The following is a 17269-nucleotide window of genomic DNA, read 5'->3' on the forward strand; positions in this document are numbered from 1 at the left end:
CATTGGATAGTTCTCTGGGCGAGTTACAGCATTTAGCTTATGGTAGTCCACACAACAAGAACCAAGAGGTGTTCTTACACTGGAAGAGACTATAAAAGGCTGATGCCTCATCTCCATCTTGTCTTCAATCCTGCTTCTGACCTCTGGAGGGACTTTGCTACAAACTGAAGCTCTGAACAAAGGACTGAATGACCCATCCAAGTTGCGGAGGTACTCCAGAGACTTGATTTGAACCTGCAGTTTATTGTATCACTGCTACAAGTCTAAACCAAGAACTTTGCCAATTACTGTATGTAATTGATTCCATTTAATCAATGCTAGCTCTCATCTGTATCTTTTTCCTTTTATGAATAAACCTTTAGATTTTAGATTCTAAAGAATTGACAACAGCGTGATTCGTGGGTAAGATCTGATTTGTATATTTACCTGGGTCTGGGGCTTGGTCCTTTAGGATCAGGAGAACCTTTTTTCTTTTCCTGGGGTATTGGTTTTTATAACCATTCATCCCCATAATGGGTGGCACTGGTGGTGATACAGGGAAACTGGAGTGTCTAAGGAAATTGCTTGTGTGACTTATGGTTAGCCAGTGGGGTAAAACCGAAGTCTTCTCTCTTTCGCTGGTTTGGTTTGCCTTGGTGTGCAAAGGAACCCCAGCCTTGGGCTGTAACTGCCCTGCCTTAAGCAATGTGTCCTGAATTAGTCCTCTCAGCTGGGTCCCACCAAAGCCAGCATCATTACACTGGCTCACGCTTTTAGCCCTGGTGTTGCTTAGAGCTATTGCTTCCGGCCATCATGTGGTAAAATCCATGAAAGTCAGTATGTACACCTTTCCTCTGCATGTCTTTTTAGCGAAAGGACCCAGAATATCCACAGCTACATGCTGAAATGGAACCTCAATGATGGGGAGTGGCTGGAGAGGGACCTTGACCTGGTGTTGGGGCTTTCCCACCCTCTGGCACACCTCACAAGACCGGACATAAGTAGAAACATCCTTGCCCATTCCCTCCCAGTGAAATGACTTCCCCAAACGGTCTTTGGTCCTGTTCACCCCAGGATGGCCAGTGGGGTGATCGTGGGCTAAACTCAAGAGCTTCTCCCTATACTCAGTTGGAACTACCAACTGTCTCTGAGGATGCCAGTCCTCCTTGTGCCCACCAGATAGGGTTTCCTTGTATAAGGGTATGTCTACACTACGAAATTAGGTCGAATTTATAGAAGTCATTTTTTTAGAAATCATTTTTATATAGTCAATTGTGTGTGTCCCCACACAAAATGCTCTAAGTGCATTAAGTGCATTAACTCAGCTGAGTGCTTCCACAGTACCGAGGCTAGTGTTGACTTCCGGAGCATTGCACTGTGGGTAGCTATCCCACAGTTCCCGCGGTCTCCGCTGCCCACCCTCTGGAATTGGAATTCTGGGTTGAGATCCCAATGCCTAATGGGGCAAAAACATTGTTGTGGGTGGTTCTAGGTACATGTTGTCAGGCCCTCCCTCCCTCCGTGAAAGCAACGGCAGACAATCATTTCACGCCTTTTTTCCTGAGTTACCTGTGCAGACGCCATACCACGGCAAGCATGGAGCCCACTCAGACCACTGTCACCCTTCATCTCCTGGGTGCTGGCAGACGTGGTACTGCATTGCTACACAGCAGTAACCCATTGCCTTGTGGCAGCAGATGGTGCAATAGACCTGATAACCATCGTCATTGTGTCTGAAGTGCTCCTGGCCACCTCAGTAAGGTCGGTCAGGAGTGCCTGGGCAGACATTGGCACAGGGACTAAATTAGGAGTGACTTGACCAAGTCATTCTCTTTAGTCCTGCTGGCAGTCATATTGTACCGTCTTATGGCGAGCAGGCAGGAGATGAGGTTGGCTAGCAGTTCTACTGCACCATCTGCTGCCAGCCAAAGATGTAAAAGATAGATGGAGTGGATCAAAATAAGAAATACACCAGATTTGTTTTGTATTCATTTGCTCCCCCCTCCCTCCTTCCATGAAATCAACGGCCGACAATCGTTTCGGTGAGATCTGTGAGGGGTACCTTGAAAACTTAATTGAAGATTCAGTCCTGCCTGAAGTACCAGGGAGAGGGATAGCTCAGTGGGTCGAGCATTGGCCTGCTAAATGGTTTTGAGTTCAATCCTTGAGGGGGCCATTCTGTATGACAGTTGTTTTTGTTTCTCCTTGATGTAAAGCCACCCTGTTTGTTGATTTTAATTCCCTGTAAGCCAACCCTGTAAGCCATGTCATCAGTTGCCCCTCCCTCCGTCGGAGCAATGGCAGACAATCGTTTTGCACCTTTTTTCTGTGCAGACGCCATACCACGGCAAGCATGGAGCCCGCTCAGATCACTTTGACATTTAGGAGCACATTAAACCCACGTGCATTTATCCAGCAGTATATGCAGCACCAGAACCTGGCAAAGCGAAACCGGGCGAGTAGGCGACGTCAGCGTGGTGACGAGAGTGATGAGGACATGGACACAGACTTCTCTCAAAGCATGGGCCCTGGCATTGTGGGCATCATGGTGCTAATGGGGCAGGTTTATGAGGTGGAATGCCAATTCTGGGCCCGGGAAGCAAGCACAGACTGGTGGGACTGCACAGTGTTGCAGGTCTGGGACAATTCCCAGTGGCTGCGAAACTTTCGCATGCGTAAGGGCACTTTCATGGAACTTTGTGACTTGCTTTCCCCTGCCCTGAGGTGCAAGAATACCAAGATGAGAGCAGCCCTCACAGTTCACAAGCAAGTGGCAATAGCCCTGTGGAAGCTTGCAACACCAGACAGCTACCGGTCAGTCGGGAATCAATTTGGAGTGGGGAAATCTACTGTGGGGGCTGCTGTGATGCAATTAGCCAATGCAATCAAAGATCTGCTGATATCAAGGGTAGTGACCCTGGAAATGTGCAGGTCATAGTGGATGGCTTTGCTGCAATGGAATTCCCTAACTGTGGTGGGACCATAGACGGAACCCATATCCCTATCTTTGCACTGGAGCACCAAGCCGGCGAGTACATAAACCGCAAGGGGTACTTTTCAATAGTGCTGCAAGCACTGGTGGATCACAAGGGACGTTTCACCAACATCAACATGAGATGGTCGGGAAACATACATGACGCTCGCATCTTCAGGAACTCTGGTCTGTTTCAAAAGCTGCAGGAAGGGACTTTATTCCCAGCACAGAAAATAAGTGTTGGGGATGTTGAAACACCTATAGTTATCTTTGGGGACCCAGCCTACCCCTTAATGCTATGGCTCATGAAGCCATACACAGGCAGCCTGGACAATAGTGAGGAGCTGTTCAACTACAGGCTGAGCAAGTGCAGAATGGTGGTAGAATGTGTATTTGGATGTTTAAAAGCGTGCTGGCACAGTTTACTGATTCGGTTAGACCTTAGCAAAAACAATATTCCCACTGTTATTACTGCTTGCGGTGCACTCTATAATATCTGAGAGAGTAAGGGAGAGACGTTTATGGCGGGGTGGGAAGTTGAGGCAAATCGCCTGGCCACTGATTAAGCTCAGCCAGACACCAGGGCGGTTAAAAGAGTACAGGAGGGTGCGGTGCGCATCAGAGAAGCTTTGAAAACCAGTTTCATAACTGGCCAGGCTATGATGTGAAAGTTCTGTTTGTTTCTCCTTGATGAAACCCCCGCCCCTTGCTTCACTCTACTTCCTGTAAGCTAACCACCCTCCCCTCCTCCCTTCGATCACCACTTGCAGAGGCAATAAAGTCATTGTTGCTTCACATTCATGCATTCTTTATTAATTTATCACACAAATAGGGGGATAACTGCCAAGGTAGCCCAGGAGGGGTGGTGGAGGAGGGAAGGACAAGGCCAAACAGCACTTTAAAACTTTAAAACTTATTGAATGCCAGCCTTCTGTTGCTTGGGCAATCCTCTGGGATGGAGTGGCTGGAGACCCCCCCCCACCGCGTTCTTGGGCATCTGGGTGAGGAGGCTAGTCTGTGCTCCTGCTGCCTTTCCTGCAGCTCAACTATATGCTGGAGCATATTAGTTTGATCTCCAGCAGCCTCAGCATTGAATCCTGCCTCCTCTCATCACGCTACCACCACCTTTCAGCTTCAGCCCTCTCTTCAACCCACCACTTATACTCTCCAGCCCCCACCACCTCTCCTCCTGGTCATTTGGGTTTTCCTGCACTCTGACATTGTCTGCCTCCATGCATTCATCTGTGCTCTGTCAGTGTGGAAGGACAGCATGAGCTCAGAGAATATTTCATCGCGAGTGCGTTTTTTTTCACCTTCTAATCTTCGCTAGCCTCTGGGAAGGAGAAGATCCTGGGATCCTTGAAACAAATGCAGCTGGTGGAGAAAAAAAAAGGGACAGTGGTATTTAAAGAGACACATTTTATAGAACAATGGGTACACTTTTTCATGGTAAACCTTGCAGTTAACATTACATACATAGCACATGTGCTTTCATTACAAGGTTGCATTTTCCTCTCCCCACCACGTGGCTAGCCCCTCACCCCTCCCCTTGGCTAACAGCGGGGAACATTTCTGTTCAGCCACAGGCAAACAGCCCAGCAGGAACGGGCACCTCTGAATGTCCCCTTAAGAAAAGCACCCTATTTCAATCAGGTGACCATGAATGATATCACTCTCCTGAGGATAACACAGAGAGATAAAGAACGGATGTTGTTTGAACGCCAACAAACATATACTGCAATGCTTTGTTCTACAATGATTCCCGAGTACGTGCTACTGGCCTGGAATGGTAATGTGTCCTACCATGGTGGACGGAATTAGGCTGCCCTCCCCAGAAACCTTTTGCAAAGGCTTTGGGAGTACATCCAGGAGAGCTTTATGGATATGTCCCTGGAGGATTTCCACTTCATCCCCAGACACATTAACAGACTTTTCCAGTAGCTGTACTGGCCGCGAATGCCAGGGCAAATTAATCATTAAACACGCTTGCTTTTAAACCATGTATACTATTTAAAAAGGTACATTCACCAGAGGTCCTTTCTCTACCTGGCGGGTCCCGGAGTCAGCCTTGGGTGGGTTCGGGGAGTACTGGCTCCAGGTCCAGGGTGAGAAACAGTTCCTGGCTGTCTGGAAAACTGGTTTTTCCGCTTGCTTGCTGTGAGCTGTCTACAACCTCCTCCTCATCATCATCTTCCTCATCCCCAAAACCTGCTTCCATATTGCCTCTATCTCCATTGAAGGAGTCAAACAACACGGTTGGGGTGGAGGTGGCTGAACCCCCTAAAATGGCATGCAGCTCATCATAGAAGCAGCATGTTTGGGGCTCTGACCCAGAGCGGCAATTTGCCTCTCTGGTTTTCTGGTAGGCTTGCCTCAGCTCCTTAAGTTTCACTCGGCACTGCTTCGGGTCCCTGTTATGGCCTCTGTCCTTCGTGCCCTGGGAGATTTTGACAAATGTTTTGGCATTTCAAAAACTGGAAAGGAGTTCTGATAGCACGGATTCCTCTCCCCATACAGTGATCAGATCCCTTACCTCCCGTTCGGTCCATGCTGGAGCTCTTTTGCGATACTGGGTCTCCATCATGGTCACCTCTGCTGATGAGCTCTGCACTCACCTGCAGCTTGCCATACTGGCCCAACAGGAAATTGAAATTCAAATGTTCACGGGCCTTTTCCTGTCTACTTGGCCAATTCATCTGAGTTGAGAGTGCTGTCCAGAGCAGTCACAATGGAGCACTCTGGGATAGCTCCCGGAGGCCAATACCGTCTAATTGTATCCACATACCCCAAATTCGACCCGGCAAGGCCAATTTCAGCGCTAATCCCCTTGTTGGGGATGGAGTAAAGAAATAGATTTTAAGAGCCCTTTAAGTTGAAAAAAGGGCTTCGTCATGTGGACGGATGCAGGGTTAAATTCGACCTCAACTCCTAGTGTAGACCAGGGCTAAGAGTCCTCCTTTTACAACAAACCTGGACCTATTAGAAGAGCTGAAAGGTAGTGGGTTGCTCCATGCCACTGTCCAAGCTCTCTGGAGGCTTTCATCTGCTTTCTGCTCTGCCTGAAACTGCTCCCTTGATGCTGGAGACATTAGTTCCTCACTGGGTCGTGGACTTGGACTACGTCCCACTGGAAGCGATACAGGTGGTGGGGGTGTCTCCGTCAATTGTGAACTGCTCTCTGCTGGTGTACTAGGTTATATTTGAAGATCCAGTTGAGCTTCTTGTGCCGGTTTCGCTGCTCCTGCAGGCGCAGGCGCTGTGGCGCCCTTTGGTGCTGACTCCCCTGACTCTGGTGGGGTTGCAAGCACAGTCTCTGGTGCTGACAGCTTCACCAGTTCTGATCCTTGGGCTGGGTCCCAGGAACTGGATCTACAACTGCTGCCATAGAGTTTGGTCTGGGGTCTGGTTCCACCACCTCTGGCTGGGTCCCTGTAGAAGGCTCAGCTTAGCCTGGCTGTGGGTGACCATACCCACCCTTTTTGTTAGCCTCACATGGTTGGTTAAGTCTTCTCCCAGGAACCTGGGAATGGGATAATTGTCATAGACTGCAAAAGTCCATATTCCTGAGCAGCCTTTGTACTGGACAGGCAACTTAGCTGTAGGCAAGTTAAAAGAGTTGGCCTTAACGAGGTTGCACCATCACTTGGTCCTCTGGGTTGATGAATTTGGGGTCCACCAGGGACTGGTGGATAGCAGACACCTGTGCTCCAATGTCTCTCCACGCAGTAAGCTTCCTCCCACCCACACTCACAGTTTCCCTTCGCTCCAGGGGTATTTGTGAGGCATCTGGGCCTGAAGGCTCTCTTTGGGACCCCGGGGTGATGAACTGCAGTTGGTTGGTGCTCTTGGGGCAGTTGGCCTTCATATGCTCCAGCTCATTACATTTAAACCATCGCCCAGCTGACTGTGGGCTGGGGTGAGGTGGGTGGTTGGAGAGTACCGTGGTGAGATGAGAGGGCATCTGGGGGCTCCTTGGCTGTGTGGAGGGCTCCTACTTGTGAGGTGGGGCCTTGGACTGACTTCAATGGTTGGGTGTCATCTCAGGTTGCCCCTTCTGGTATCCGCACCAACTGCTACTAGCTTTCTTCTTCTCCACCACCTCCACTCATTTGGCTCCAATTTCCTCCACCACAGTTACAGTTTTGGGCTTCCCATCTAGTATGTACCTTTCTGTTTCCTCAGGAACACCCTCTAAAAACTGCTCCACTTGCATGAGGAGAGACAGATCTTCCAGAGACTTAATGCTTGCTCCTGATATCCAGGTGTCGGGGACTCAAACCCCAGATGGCGTGGTTCGTTGTCTGACCGCAGAGAGACAGGCAACACCAGCAAAGTCCAAGTATAAGTTCTTTATTGAAGAGTGCACACAACAATAAAGAGCAGCCCGTCTCCCAAAAGAACCAGCTTGCTCCTAGGCAAAACTAATAGGTTTTTATAGACAGGTCCGTTGCATCACAGAATATTCATGAAATAGCCCAAAACCCCGCCCTTTGCTAGTTAAAAGTCTTTTATCATGCATGCATACCTATCTCCGATTGTATATAGCTTATGCAAGTCGTTATGCCTCCCCAACTTTCTTATCAATCCAGTTGTCAAGCGGGAGACGAGGAGTTAAGAACATACATGAAACAGAAACAGGGAGTGGAGACAATGTGTCTCCTTCTCATTCTCAGATTAGAACATGTGGTACGATAACGCAGGAATTCAGGTTTCCTCCCTAATCCACTCTTTGCACTTAACGAGCATTCTTTCATCCTACCTACTTCAGTCAGGAGCCTTCCCAGGATTCCTGCATTGGCCTAACTCTGGTTCGGTTGACATAACTGCTTCATGTTACATTTTTCCCTAACAGTCCCCCCTTTGTCTCCAGAGTGTCGTAGGGGAACTCTGGGGACACACTGGCTACTGGAAGTGATGAGTGTGAAGTCTCCACTTAGTTGGTAGGGCACAACTTAGTACCCACCCAACAGCCACATTTTAGCATAACATACAAAACTATTAAACCACAAATGATTACAACAGCACTGCGAAGCAGGTTATGTAGCCAGCCACCTATATCTGGAATCCAATTAAACAAATTGCTCCACCACGAGTCAACCCGCTCTTCTCCATGGTCTTTTGCAACTTGTATAAGGTGGTTTGCTCTTTCCCAGGTGATGTTATAAACATCTGGAATATATACACAGCATTCCTGCCCAATTAATGTGCACGTTCCTCCCTGGGAGGCCAGCAAAATATCTAACACCAAGCGGTTCTGAAGGACCATCTGCCTTAGTATCTTTTGCTCGGTTGCTAAATCTACCAAGGCCTTGGCAGTAGTATTTGCCATTACCTCTAATACTCCCTGAAGTCTCATAACTCTTTCCCCAATGCGCCAAGTGGGGCCCCCACAGGTGAAGATGAATCCTGCACAAGCACCTTTCCAATCGTTTAGGGCACTCCAAGTAAGGGGACAAGAGTCATTAATGTCTTCCTCTACCCCTCTTACATTTCTGATCCTTCCTTTAGGAAGTTGTGTGCGATATACTACAGGTGGTTCTAACCAAGCCAAATAGCAGGATCCACTACATGAAGGAGGAAGAGCTAGGTATGCCTTATTGCCACACACCCAGTATACTCCAAAGAGAGTAGGAGTGACTTTGGACCAGGTATTATTAGTATGTCTATACCAGCCTATCTAAGATGGGAGAAGGGAGAATTTAGTTGTGGAGGCACTGGAGGAACATAAGCACATAATATGCGTTGTCAGGTTATACTCAAGCGTGCAACTGATAATGTAATGTTCCACCAATTTGTGACCATGACACAGGAAATTCTCCTCCCCATGTAAACTGCACTTGGGACCTGTGAAACTGTGCCATTCAGAGGTACAGGAGGTTGCCCCATCCAGGAGAGTGATATTAGGACCTCTCTTGCTCCCAAAATGAGTACCGTTAAAGTAAGCGTTGCACTCACTATTTCCTAATGCCATTTTTCCCTTTTTCAAGAGTCACCATTGACCAACTCGTTTCCAAACTATTAGATACTTGCTCTCAGAGATGCCGGTATCCGCCCAGGTAATATTTAAATTGCCTGAGGAATCCTTCCAGGATGGAGTCCAGGTCATATTCATTGCACTAAGAAGAATAGGGACCATGGGAAGACCCTTTTGGCTATCAGCGGGCATTAACGAGCACACCCAGCATGAAGTATTTTGTAGGGCTAGCATGCGAGCTTTCATTTCATGGGCAAGGCGTATAAATGTGTTAGGACTATGTGATTCTATACTTTCTACTCTTTGTACCACCAAAAAAGAAAAAGAACAAATAACAAACAGATTACAAACACAAGAACCCAGGCTAAATCCCGGGGCCATCCTTTTCGGATAGGACACCACCAACTCAAGGTTTGTTCATATGCAGTTGGAGCTTCAGGTCGCCCAAAGGGGTGGCAGTCCATTGGTCTTGAACACGAATGTCGTCTGCTTCTGATTCACCCGGTTCTCGGTGGGGTGAACGTGCATTGCTCCCTTAAAGTCCGATGCCATCTGCTTCTGGGGAACCTGTTTCCAGGTCAGGTTCCCTAGCGGTGCTCCTCTTGACCCTGGTATGATGGAGCCAGGTGGGTAGTTCCTTCACTCGGATAGCGGTAGGGCTCACCAGAAGGATTTCAAAGGGTCCTAACCACTGTGGTTGAAGTGGAGTCTTCTTATATGCTTTTACCCACACAGGATCACCTGGTAAAAAAGAATGAACAGCTTCCCACAAAGGTAAAGACTGGGAGTGTGCAGAGTATTTCTGCAGTGTCACTAGCTGTCTTTGCAATTCGTTCACACAAGTCTCTGTCGCTTTGGTCATATCAGTATCAGTAGGAACTGATATCAAAGGAGCGAAGGTCGGGGGTATGTGTCCAAACAGGATTTCGTAAGGTGCCAATTTGGTTCTGGCACCCAGAGTTGTTTGAATGGTGTAAAGAGCTAGAGGAAGGACTGTAGTCCATCTCATGTTGAGTTCTTGGCACAATTTTGTCAAAAGAGTTTTTAGAGTTCCACTCATCTGCTCTACCTGGCCTGAACTCTGGGGATGCCAAGGAGCATGAAAGGCCCATTTTGTTCCTACCGTTTTTGTAAGTTCATTACAAATCTTTGCAGTAAAGTGATTACCTTGGTCTGAGTCAATTACTTTGGGAGGGCCAAACCTTGGTATTATTTCATTAAGTAATACCTTACATACTGTAGTTACAGTTGCTCGAGCGGTGGGATAGGCTTCCACCCATCCAGTGAGCTGGTCTATTATGACTAATAAATGCAGTTTTCCTTCAGAGGGAGGCAAATCAGTAAAATCAATCTGTACATGTTGCATAGGTCTATGAGCCCACCGGCGCCCCCCAGGTGGTGCTTGCTTATTCACACCTTTTGGATTACATTGCTGGCACAGGGTACATTTTTCTATTATCCTTCTGGCTACTTCGTGAAGTCCTGGGGAAATAAACTACCTTAAAATAATCTGAACCATTTTGTTCACTCCCAAGTGCGTGTTTTTATGAATCTGTTCCGTTACTTCCCCCTGCTGTCCCTTAGGTAAAACAAATCAGCCATCACATTCCCAAATTCCTGTCGAATTGGGCTTAGCTCCTCATTTTTCCCAAATCTTTCTTTCATCATCCGGCGCTTGCTGTTGCCAGATTAAAAGTGGCGACCGTAAAGCTAGTTGGGTATTTTGTAAGGCAGCGTTTCTAGCAGCCTTATCAGCCAAGCGGTTACCTACTGATACAGGGTCAGTGTTTTTAGTATGAGCCCTGCAGTGAATAACTGCAATTTCTTTGGGGGCTTGAATAGCTTGCAATAGTTCAGCTATCTCTTTTCCATGAGCAATTTGTGCCCCTGAAGAAGTAATGAAGCCTCTTTCCCTCCAGATGGCTCTGGTGGCATGACACACACCAAAAGCATACTTAGAGTCTGAATAGATATTGACCCTTTTCCCTTTAGCATACCAACAGGCAGCTGTTAAAGCCTGTAACTCAGCCGACTGAGCGCTTGTCCCCGGTGTCAATGGTTTCCCTATTAATACCGTATGTCAATCAGTGACTGCATACCCAGAATGTCGGATTCCATTTCGTACAAAAGCAGTTCCATCTACAAACAATTTTAATTCCGGGTTTGATAGGGGAACGTCAGTAAGATCAGGTCATGGAGTGGATACCTGATCCAAAACCTGCAGGCAGTCATGTACAATCTCCTGACCATCAATATGAGGTAACAAAGAAGAAGGATTTAAATTTGCACATCTCTTCAAGGTAATTCCATGGGTCATCAACAAGGTCACCTCATATCTAGACAGTCTTTGATTCATTAAGTGTTTGTGCTGCTGAGAATTTAGTAGACTTGCCACAGCGTGAGGGTTGTGCACCGTTAAAGGATGTCCCAAAACAATTTCCTGAGCCTTTTCTACCAATAATGCAGCCACTGCCACATTTCTGAGGCAGCCTGGGTGACCCTTGGCTACTGGATCCAATTGTCCTGAAAGATACGCCACAGGTCTAGGGGCACCTCCGAATGACTGTGTTAGTACTCCAGAGGCTACTCCCTTTACCTCATGCACATACAAGTCAAAGGACTTTTTATAGTTCGGCAGTCCCAATGCAGGAGCTTGAACAAGGGATTCTTTTAATGCCTTAAAGGCTTCTCTCTGTTTAGGAGTAGGGCACAGGGGCTCCTCAGCCTCCTCTTTAGTCAGGTCATGCAAGGGTTTCAGCCATGCCCCGGCTGACATAATCCAAGGGCGACAAAACCCAATCATACCTATAAAGCCCCGCAAACCCCGCTTAGTAGTGGGAAATGGAATATTTACTATGGTTTCTATCCATTTGGAATCCAAACTATGTATTCCGGGACCCAGTGTATACCCAAGATATTTTACCTCCTGTCGAGCCCACTGCAGCTTAGTGGGACTGACCTTATGTCCTTTCAGCACCAATTGATTGAGCAAATAAATAGAGTCCAGCCATTATCCTCTCGAGTCTTTGAAGCTACCAAAATGTCATCAACATAAGTCACCAAAGTAGAACAAGCCAGCAACTGGTGCTTCCACATAACCCTGCTGCATTCTTGTCCAAGTGAGTTGTCCCGGGGATTCAACCCCTTTATCTCTTTTTCCCGCTATACCCGGGACCCCCCACATAAATGTGAAAAGGTATTGTTTTTCTGGAGCCACTGGTACCGAGAAAAAAGCATTAGTCAAGTCCATACATGTAAACCATTCCGCTTCAGGCGGAAGCGTAGGAAGCCTAACCTTATAGCGGAGAGCCCTACACATAGGAAGCCTAACACTAGGGTGCTGTGCTGAAGGAATAGGAAATCTAACCCTAGGTCGGGGAGCCCTACCCATAGGAACTCTAATCCTAACTCCAAGTGGCCTACCCATAGGAATCCTAACCATAAGGCAGGAATCCCTACCCATAGGGACCTTAACCCTATCTACTCATAGGAACCATAACAGTAGGGTGGGGAACCCTACCCATAGGAACTCTAAGCCTAGGGCAGGGAGTTCTATCCATAGGAGCACAAAGCCTAACTTCAAGTGGCCTATCCATAGGAACCCTAATTTTAAGGCAGGGAGCCTGCACCATAAAAACCCTACCCCTAGGGTGGGGAGCCCTAGTCATAGGAACCATAACTCTAGGGCGGAGAGCCCTACCCATAGGAATGCTTAGCCTAGGGCTGAGAGCCCTTCCCACAGGGAAACCTAACCCTAACTCCAAGTGGCCTACCCACAAGAACGCTAACCTTAAGGTTGGAAGCCCTACCCATAGGAACCCTAACACTACAGAGAGGAGACCTACCCATAGGAAGCCTCACCCTAACTCGATGTGTCCTATCCATAGGAGTCTTAACCCCAATTCCAAGTGGCCTACTCATAGGAACTGGAATGCGAGGAGCCCTACCCATAGTAACCCTAAGCCTAACTACAAGTGGCCTACTCATAGGAACCCTAACTCTAGGGTGGGGAGCCCTACCCATAGGAACCCTAACCCTAGGGCAGGGAGCCCTACCAATAGTAACACTCCCCTAAGTGAACATGACTTACCCCGAGGAAGTGGGATGCGGGGTTGCACTTTCATGTGAAGAGATTCTTGTGTTCCTTCTTGTGAGCAATCTCCAGAAATTCCATGGAGAGAAATTTTATTTTATTGCATTTTATGATGGGGGTGTGGATGGCTGAATTCACGTGAAATTAATTGGTCATAAATTCCACATTAATTTTGGAGAATATCTGTTACCAACTTCTTATAATTTCTTATGTTTGCAGCAGTTCCTCAGCTCTGCAGAGGGAGCTAAAGACTGAGTTCAGATCCCTTGTCTGAATTCCTAGCATTTCTTGGGTTATATTACTGTGCTGTTATTTAAGCATGAGGAGAAAAATTATGCTAACTTATTTACTAAAGGCATTTTCATTGTCCCTTCCCAGTGTTTAAAAAATAAGCTGGCAGCTGTATACTCTCCTGGAGGTAATTAGCTCTGTGCAAGGAGCTTTGTCTCAGAGGAAAAGACTTTCCCCATCATTGAGAAATGTATGAACCTGTAGCTCTGGTACTACAGCCATTGCTTAGGGACTTTGGATTTCCTAATCCCCAAAACTACATTTTCATTGTAGTAATTACTCTTTACAAATGATAAATAAGTAATATGGTCGCTGTTTGAAGAGAAGACTTCTTGCTGTGCAGTAGGGCTGCTAATGAGCCAGCTATTCGAATGCTCACAGTGGAAAGTCAACAGGTCTGTTCTTTAATTACAGGAACACAGTTTGGGGCTCCCAGGGCTAGGCCAGCTCAGAAAAGGCCAACTCCACTGTTCTCATCATGCTTCCCTTTCCCATGCAGCCTTGCATGCATTTCCTGGGCGGATGTGGGGTGGGCTCAGAGCCACTGCTTTCATCCTCCTTTCTCCCTATTGGATGGGGTATACCCCTGGAGTACTTGGAGCTGGCGAGCCTCATGCTCCCCCAGAGGTGATGCATTGAGGGGTATATGGGGCCACAAGCACCCCCAGATTTCTCAGGCTGCCTCTCGCCAGGATACCCAGCAGCGAGGAGACAGCGTCTTCTCCTGGCAGCAGCACTCACCATGCATCTATGCAGCACAGGGAGGAGGGAAGCAGCAGGGTGTCAGGCTGAGCTTCCCCCTCTACATGGGGATGCTTCTCCTTCCCTGCTGCTGATGTCCCAGTGCTTCCCGCTATCTGCTTTGCAGACAGCCTGCTGAGGCTGAGGAGGTGGAGAAGAGGCAATGTGTGGGATGGTCATGTGTCCCCCCCAGAACCTTTCAATTTTGGCCCCCATATCCACAGTTATGCCTGTATGAACCACCAAGAGTTAATTGCCACAATCCACTAGCAACTGCCCTTAATGGCTAGTAAGTGCTACTAAATGAGGTTAGCTACTACTACTGCCAATACACATCAACAGTTGCCAGTTATGGCCACTGTAACCAAGCCAAGCAACCTTCACATTCTCCTTAACTGCCAACGGTAACTCCCATCACCTTCTTCTCAACACCATTTGGGGAAGTTATAGGACCATCTTCACATCTGACCATGTTGGTCAGACCATTACCTCTGAAGTAAGAGTCTCCCAACAGTGGGTAAGCCCAGACTAACAGCTACCATGTGCAATTCCAGTTATTTTAAAAGGCAACTGTATTGAGTGGCACTAAGCTTAGCTAACTTATTAAGCAAGATGAAAACCTTACATATGAGAAAGCTCTTAGGCTACTGAGAGCTTCAGGAACTCTCTCTGGAAATTTGTGTATCATGTCTCAACAAGCTCTCTGTCCTTCCTGTCTCCCTGGATGATGTAAATTCCTGGAAATGAAGAATTGCCCAAGTTTAGCACACCAGATTTAAGTGAATCTACAGTAAAGCAGTAACAATGCTATTACAGTTCAGTTGTTCCCTATCCCTGACACCCCAACTCCCCTGCTCCCCAGTCAGAGCACCTCCACCCCTGATTCAAAGTGAATTACTGCTGTCTCTGATGAGAATTGGTGGTAGCTGGTGGCAGTGAATGATAGTTGGTGGAATTTGGCATAGTCAGCAGCAGCTGCAGGCACTTACCTGCAGTTGGAGGAATATTGTGTCATTAATGGCTGCTGGGGCAGCTGATGGTGTTTGAGAGATTTGATGCTAAATAGGGCAGTTGGTGAGATTTGCAGTCATTCATAGATTTTAAGGCCAGAAAGAACCATTCTGAACTTCTGTATATCACAGGCCAGAGAACTTCACCCAGGGATTCCTGCATCCAGTCTCTAATGCCTGGTTAAGTTGGAGCATTTGGTGAGAGTTCCTGGAAGCTAATGGCCTTTGGCAGGAGATTCTGGCAGTGTTGATTGTTGTAGCAGTCTCGCTCTGAGTCTGACTGAAGGGAGAGTTCCTTTGCTTTCACTAGAAAACCTTCAAAGTTCCGGTGAAGGGATATGAACATTTGGATGCAGACAGCACTGAATGTGCTGTTGATCCTTCCTAGTGATGAAAATCAGTTGTCCATGCTGACTTTTTTAGCTACGCCAGCTGCCTCCAGTTCCATTGTCCATGAAGTGCGGTTAACAAATCCTCAGACCCTAGCAGTCCTAAACAAAATTGTCCGTGGCTCTACTCCTTTCTATCTCAGAGGCAGCAAACAGTGGTACCAGACTTCTTCTGTTATTAGGGCTATTCAGATGGGTTTTCAAAATGCCCCCTTTTCTCACTGCTCTTGTTCAAATGTATAGGGGCCCCTTCAGAAGGCTAGTGAAGAAATCTGGGCTGTGGTGTCTTCACCTCAACTAACCCACCTCATGCAGTTTAGTCAGATGTGTAGTGCCTAACAGAATTTACGGCATGGAGGAGAACTAGCCTTCTACTCTCAAACTTGATAAGATTTAGGCAATTCTGATAGAGTAGAACCAGAAGAAGTGTTTTTATGTTAATGCCCCATATACAAGAATGCCCATCATTTGTCTCTCTAGCTTATAGCCTTTGAGTCTTGTTGGCTCCTCAGCTATTCCTGGATCTTCAGAGGCAGTAGTTACCACTCATACTTTGTGCCATTTGCACATTGGAAATAAGGTTGAAGCCATTTTTTTGGGATATGATCCTTGCCACGGTTCTCCTTATCTTTATTACCTCTGGACTTGATACTGTAACTGGCTCTACCTAAAACTATTTCTTACACACATTTGAAAATGACTGCTAAAGCACAAACTCTGAACTGGCTGGTGTAGCAAGATGAACTGGCTGGTGTAGCAAGATGAACTGGCTGGTATCAGAGGCCCGGTATGAGGCCTGAACTAAAGTAATGGTCAAGACTTTGCTAACATAAAGCAAAGTTAAGCTGTGAGCCAGAGGCAGGCCTTGCTCACAGAAGTTGGCAAGAAAAAGGCTGCTAATTGCATGTATACACATATCTAAAAGGTATCAAGTACTAATAGGATGAACATGTGCCAGGATGGCACCAGAACATTCTGGTACCTACACATTCCACAGAGATAATGAGTGTTAGGGGGCTTATTCCTTCACCCGCTTACTTCCCTGGTTCTTCTCGCATGAACAGAGAGCAATCCAGGGAGGTAGAGACTGTGTTTCGTTTGGCAATATACCTGCCTGGGTGCCTTTGTACCTTCTCAGTCTGTGGTCATTGGGTGGTTTGCTCGAGACCTACTGTGCCAGCCACCTGCGCAGAGCTGGGACAGCACACAGGGAGAACACACATACACGCAGCTGACTGTTATCAACATTGAACAGAGCAGAGCACCATACAGACGATGTCTGATGACAGCTGGTAAAGCAGTTTTCACACAGCCAGCAAATTACATCTGGGTTCTGTGATGTGTACAGGCTGCTGAGTAATTTCAGTCTAGATAGCCATGTGGGGAATGGCCTATTCAGGGTAATGTGCCATTAGGGAAAAACAGTAGGCCTTAGGAAAAGCTTATCTCCCACTTGTGGAGCCTTCCTGAAAACACTACAGACAGCCTCCAAGTAATGGCTGCTATGACTCTACAAGGACATGTGATCAGTAGGCCCATACCAAATTCACAGTCCATTTTGGTCAATTTCACGTTTACAGGATTTTTAAAACAGTAAATTTCATGGTTTCAGCTACTTAAATCTTAAATTTCATGGTGTTGTAATTGCAGGGGATCTGACCCAAAAAGTTGGGGGGCAGGGGAGTGTTTCATAAGGTTACTGTATGTGGTTGTGGTACCTGGAACTGGGGTACCACTGAGGCTCCTGACCCGCCAGCCTGGGCTCCCTCTCACTCTATACTGCTGAAAGCATCTTGTCTAGTGGGCATTACCCAGGTG

At 47.2% G+C, this 17269-nt stretch overlaps 1 protein-coding gene and 1 long non-coding RNA gene across 2 annotated transcripts in view; one reads left to right on the forward strand and one right to left on the reverse strand.

Moving 5' to 3' along the window:
* LOC119859353 (TRAF interacting protein) overlaps positions 1-7216 on the forward strand; it is an 85055-nt gene extending 77839 nt beyond the window's left edge. Inside the window, exon 15 of the mRNA XM_043518373.1 lies at positions 7136-7216. Within this exon, the coding sequence (XP_043374308.1) occupies positions 7136-7168 (33 nt within the window). The 3' untranslated portion in view covers positions 7169-7216. The remainder of the gene's footprint in view (positions 1-7135) is intronic.
* The window catches only part of LOC122460949, a 526129-nt gene that overhangs the window by 336978 nt on the left and 171882 nt on the right, over positions 1-17269 (reverse strand). The gene's annotated exons all lie outside the window — the stretch shown is intronic.

Source organism: Dermochelys coriacea, chromosome 7, assembly GCF_009764565.3.
Source record: "Dermochelys coriacea isolate rDerCor1 chromosome 7, rDerCor1.pri.v4, whole genome shotgun sequence".
Classification (NCBI taxonomy): Eukaryota; Metazoa; Chordata; order Testudines; family Dermochelyidae; genus Dermochelys; species Dermochelys coriacea.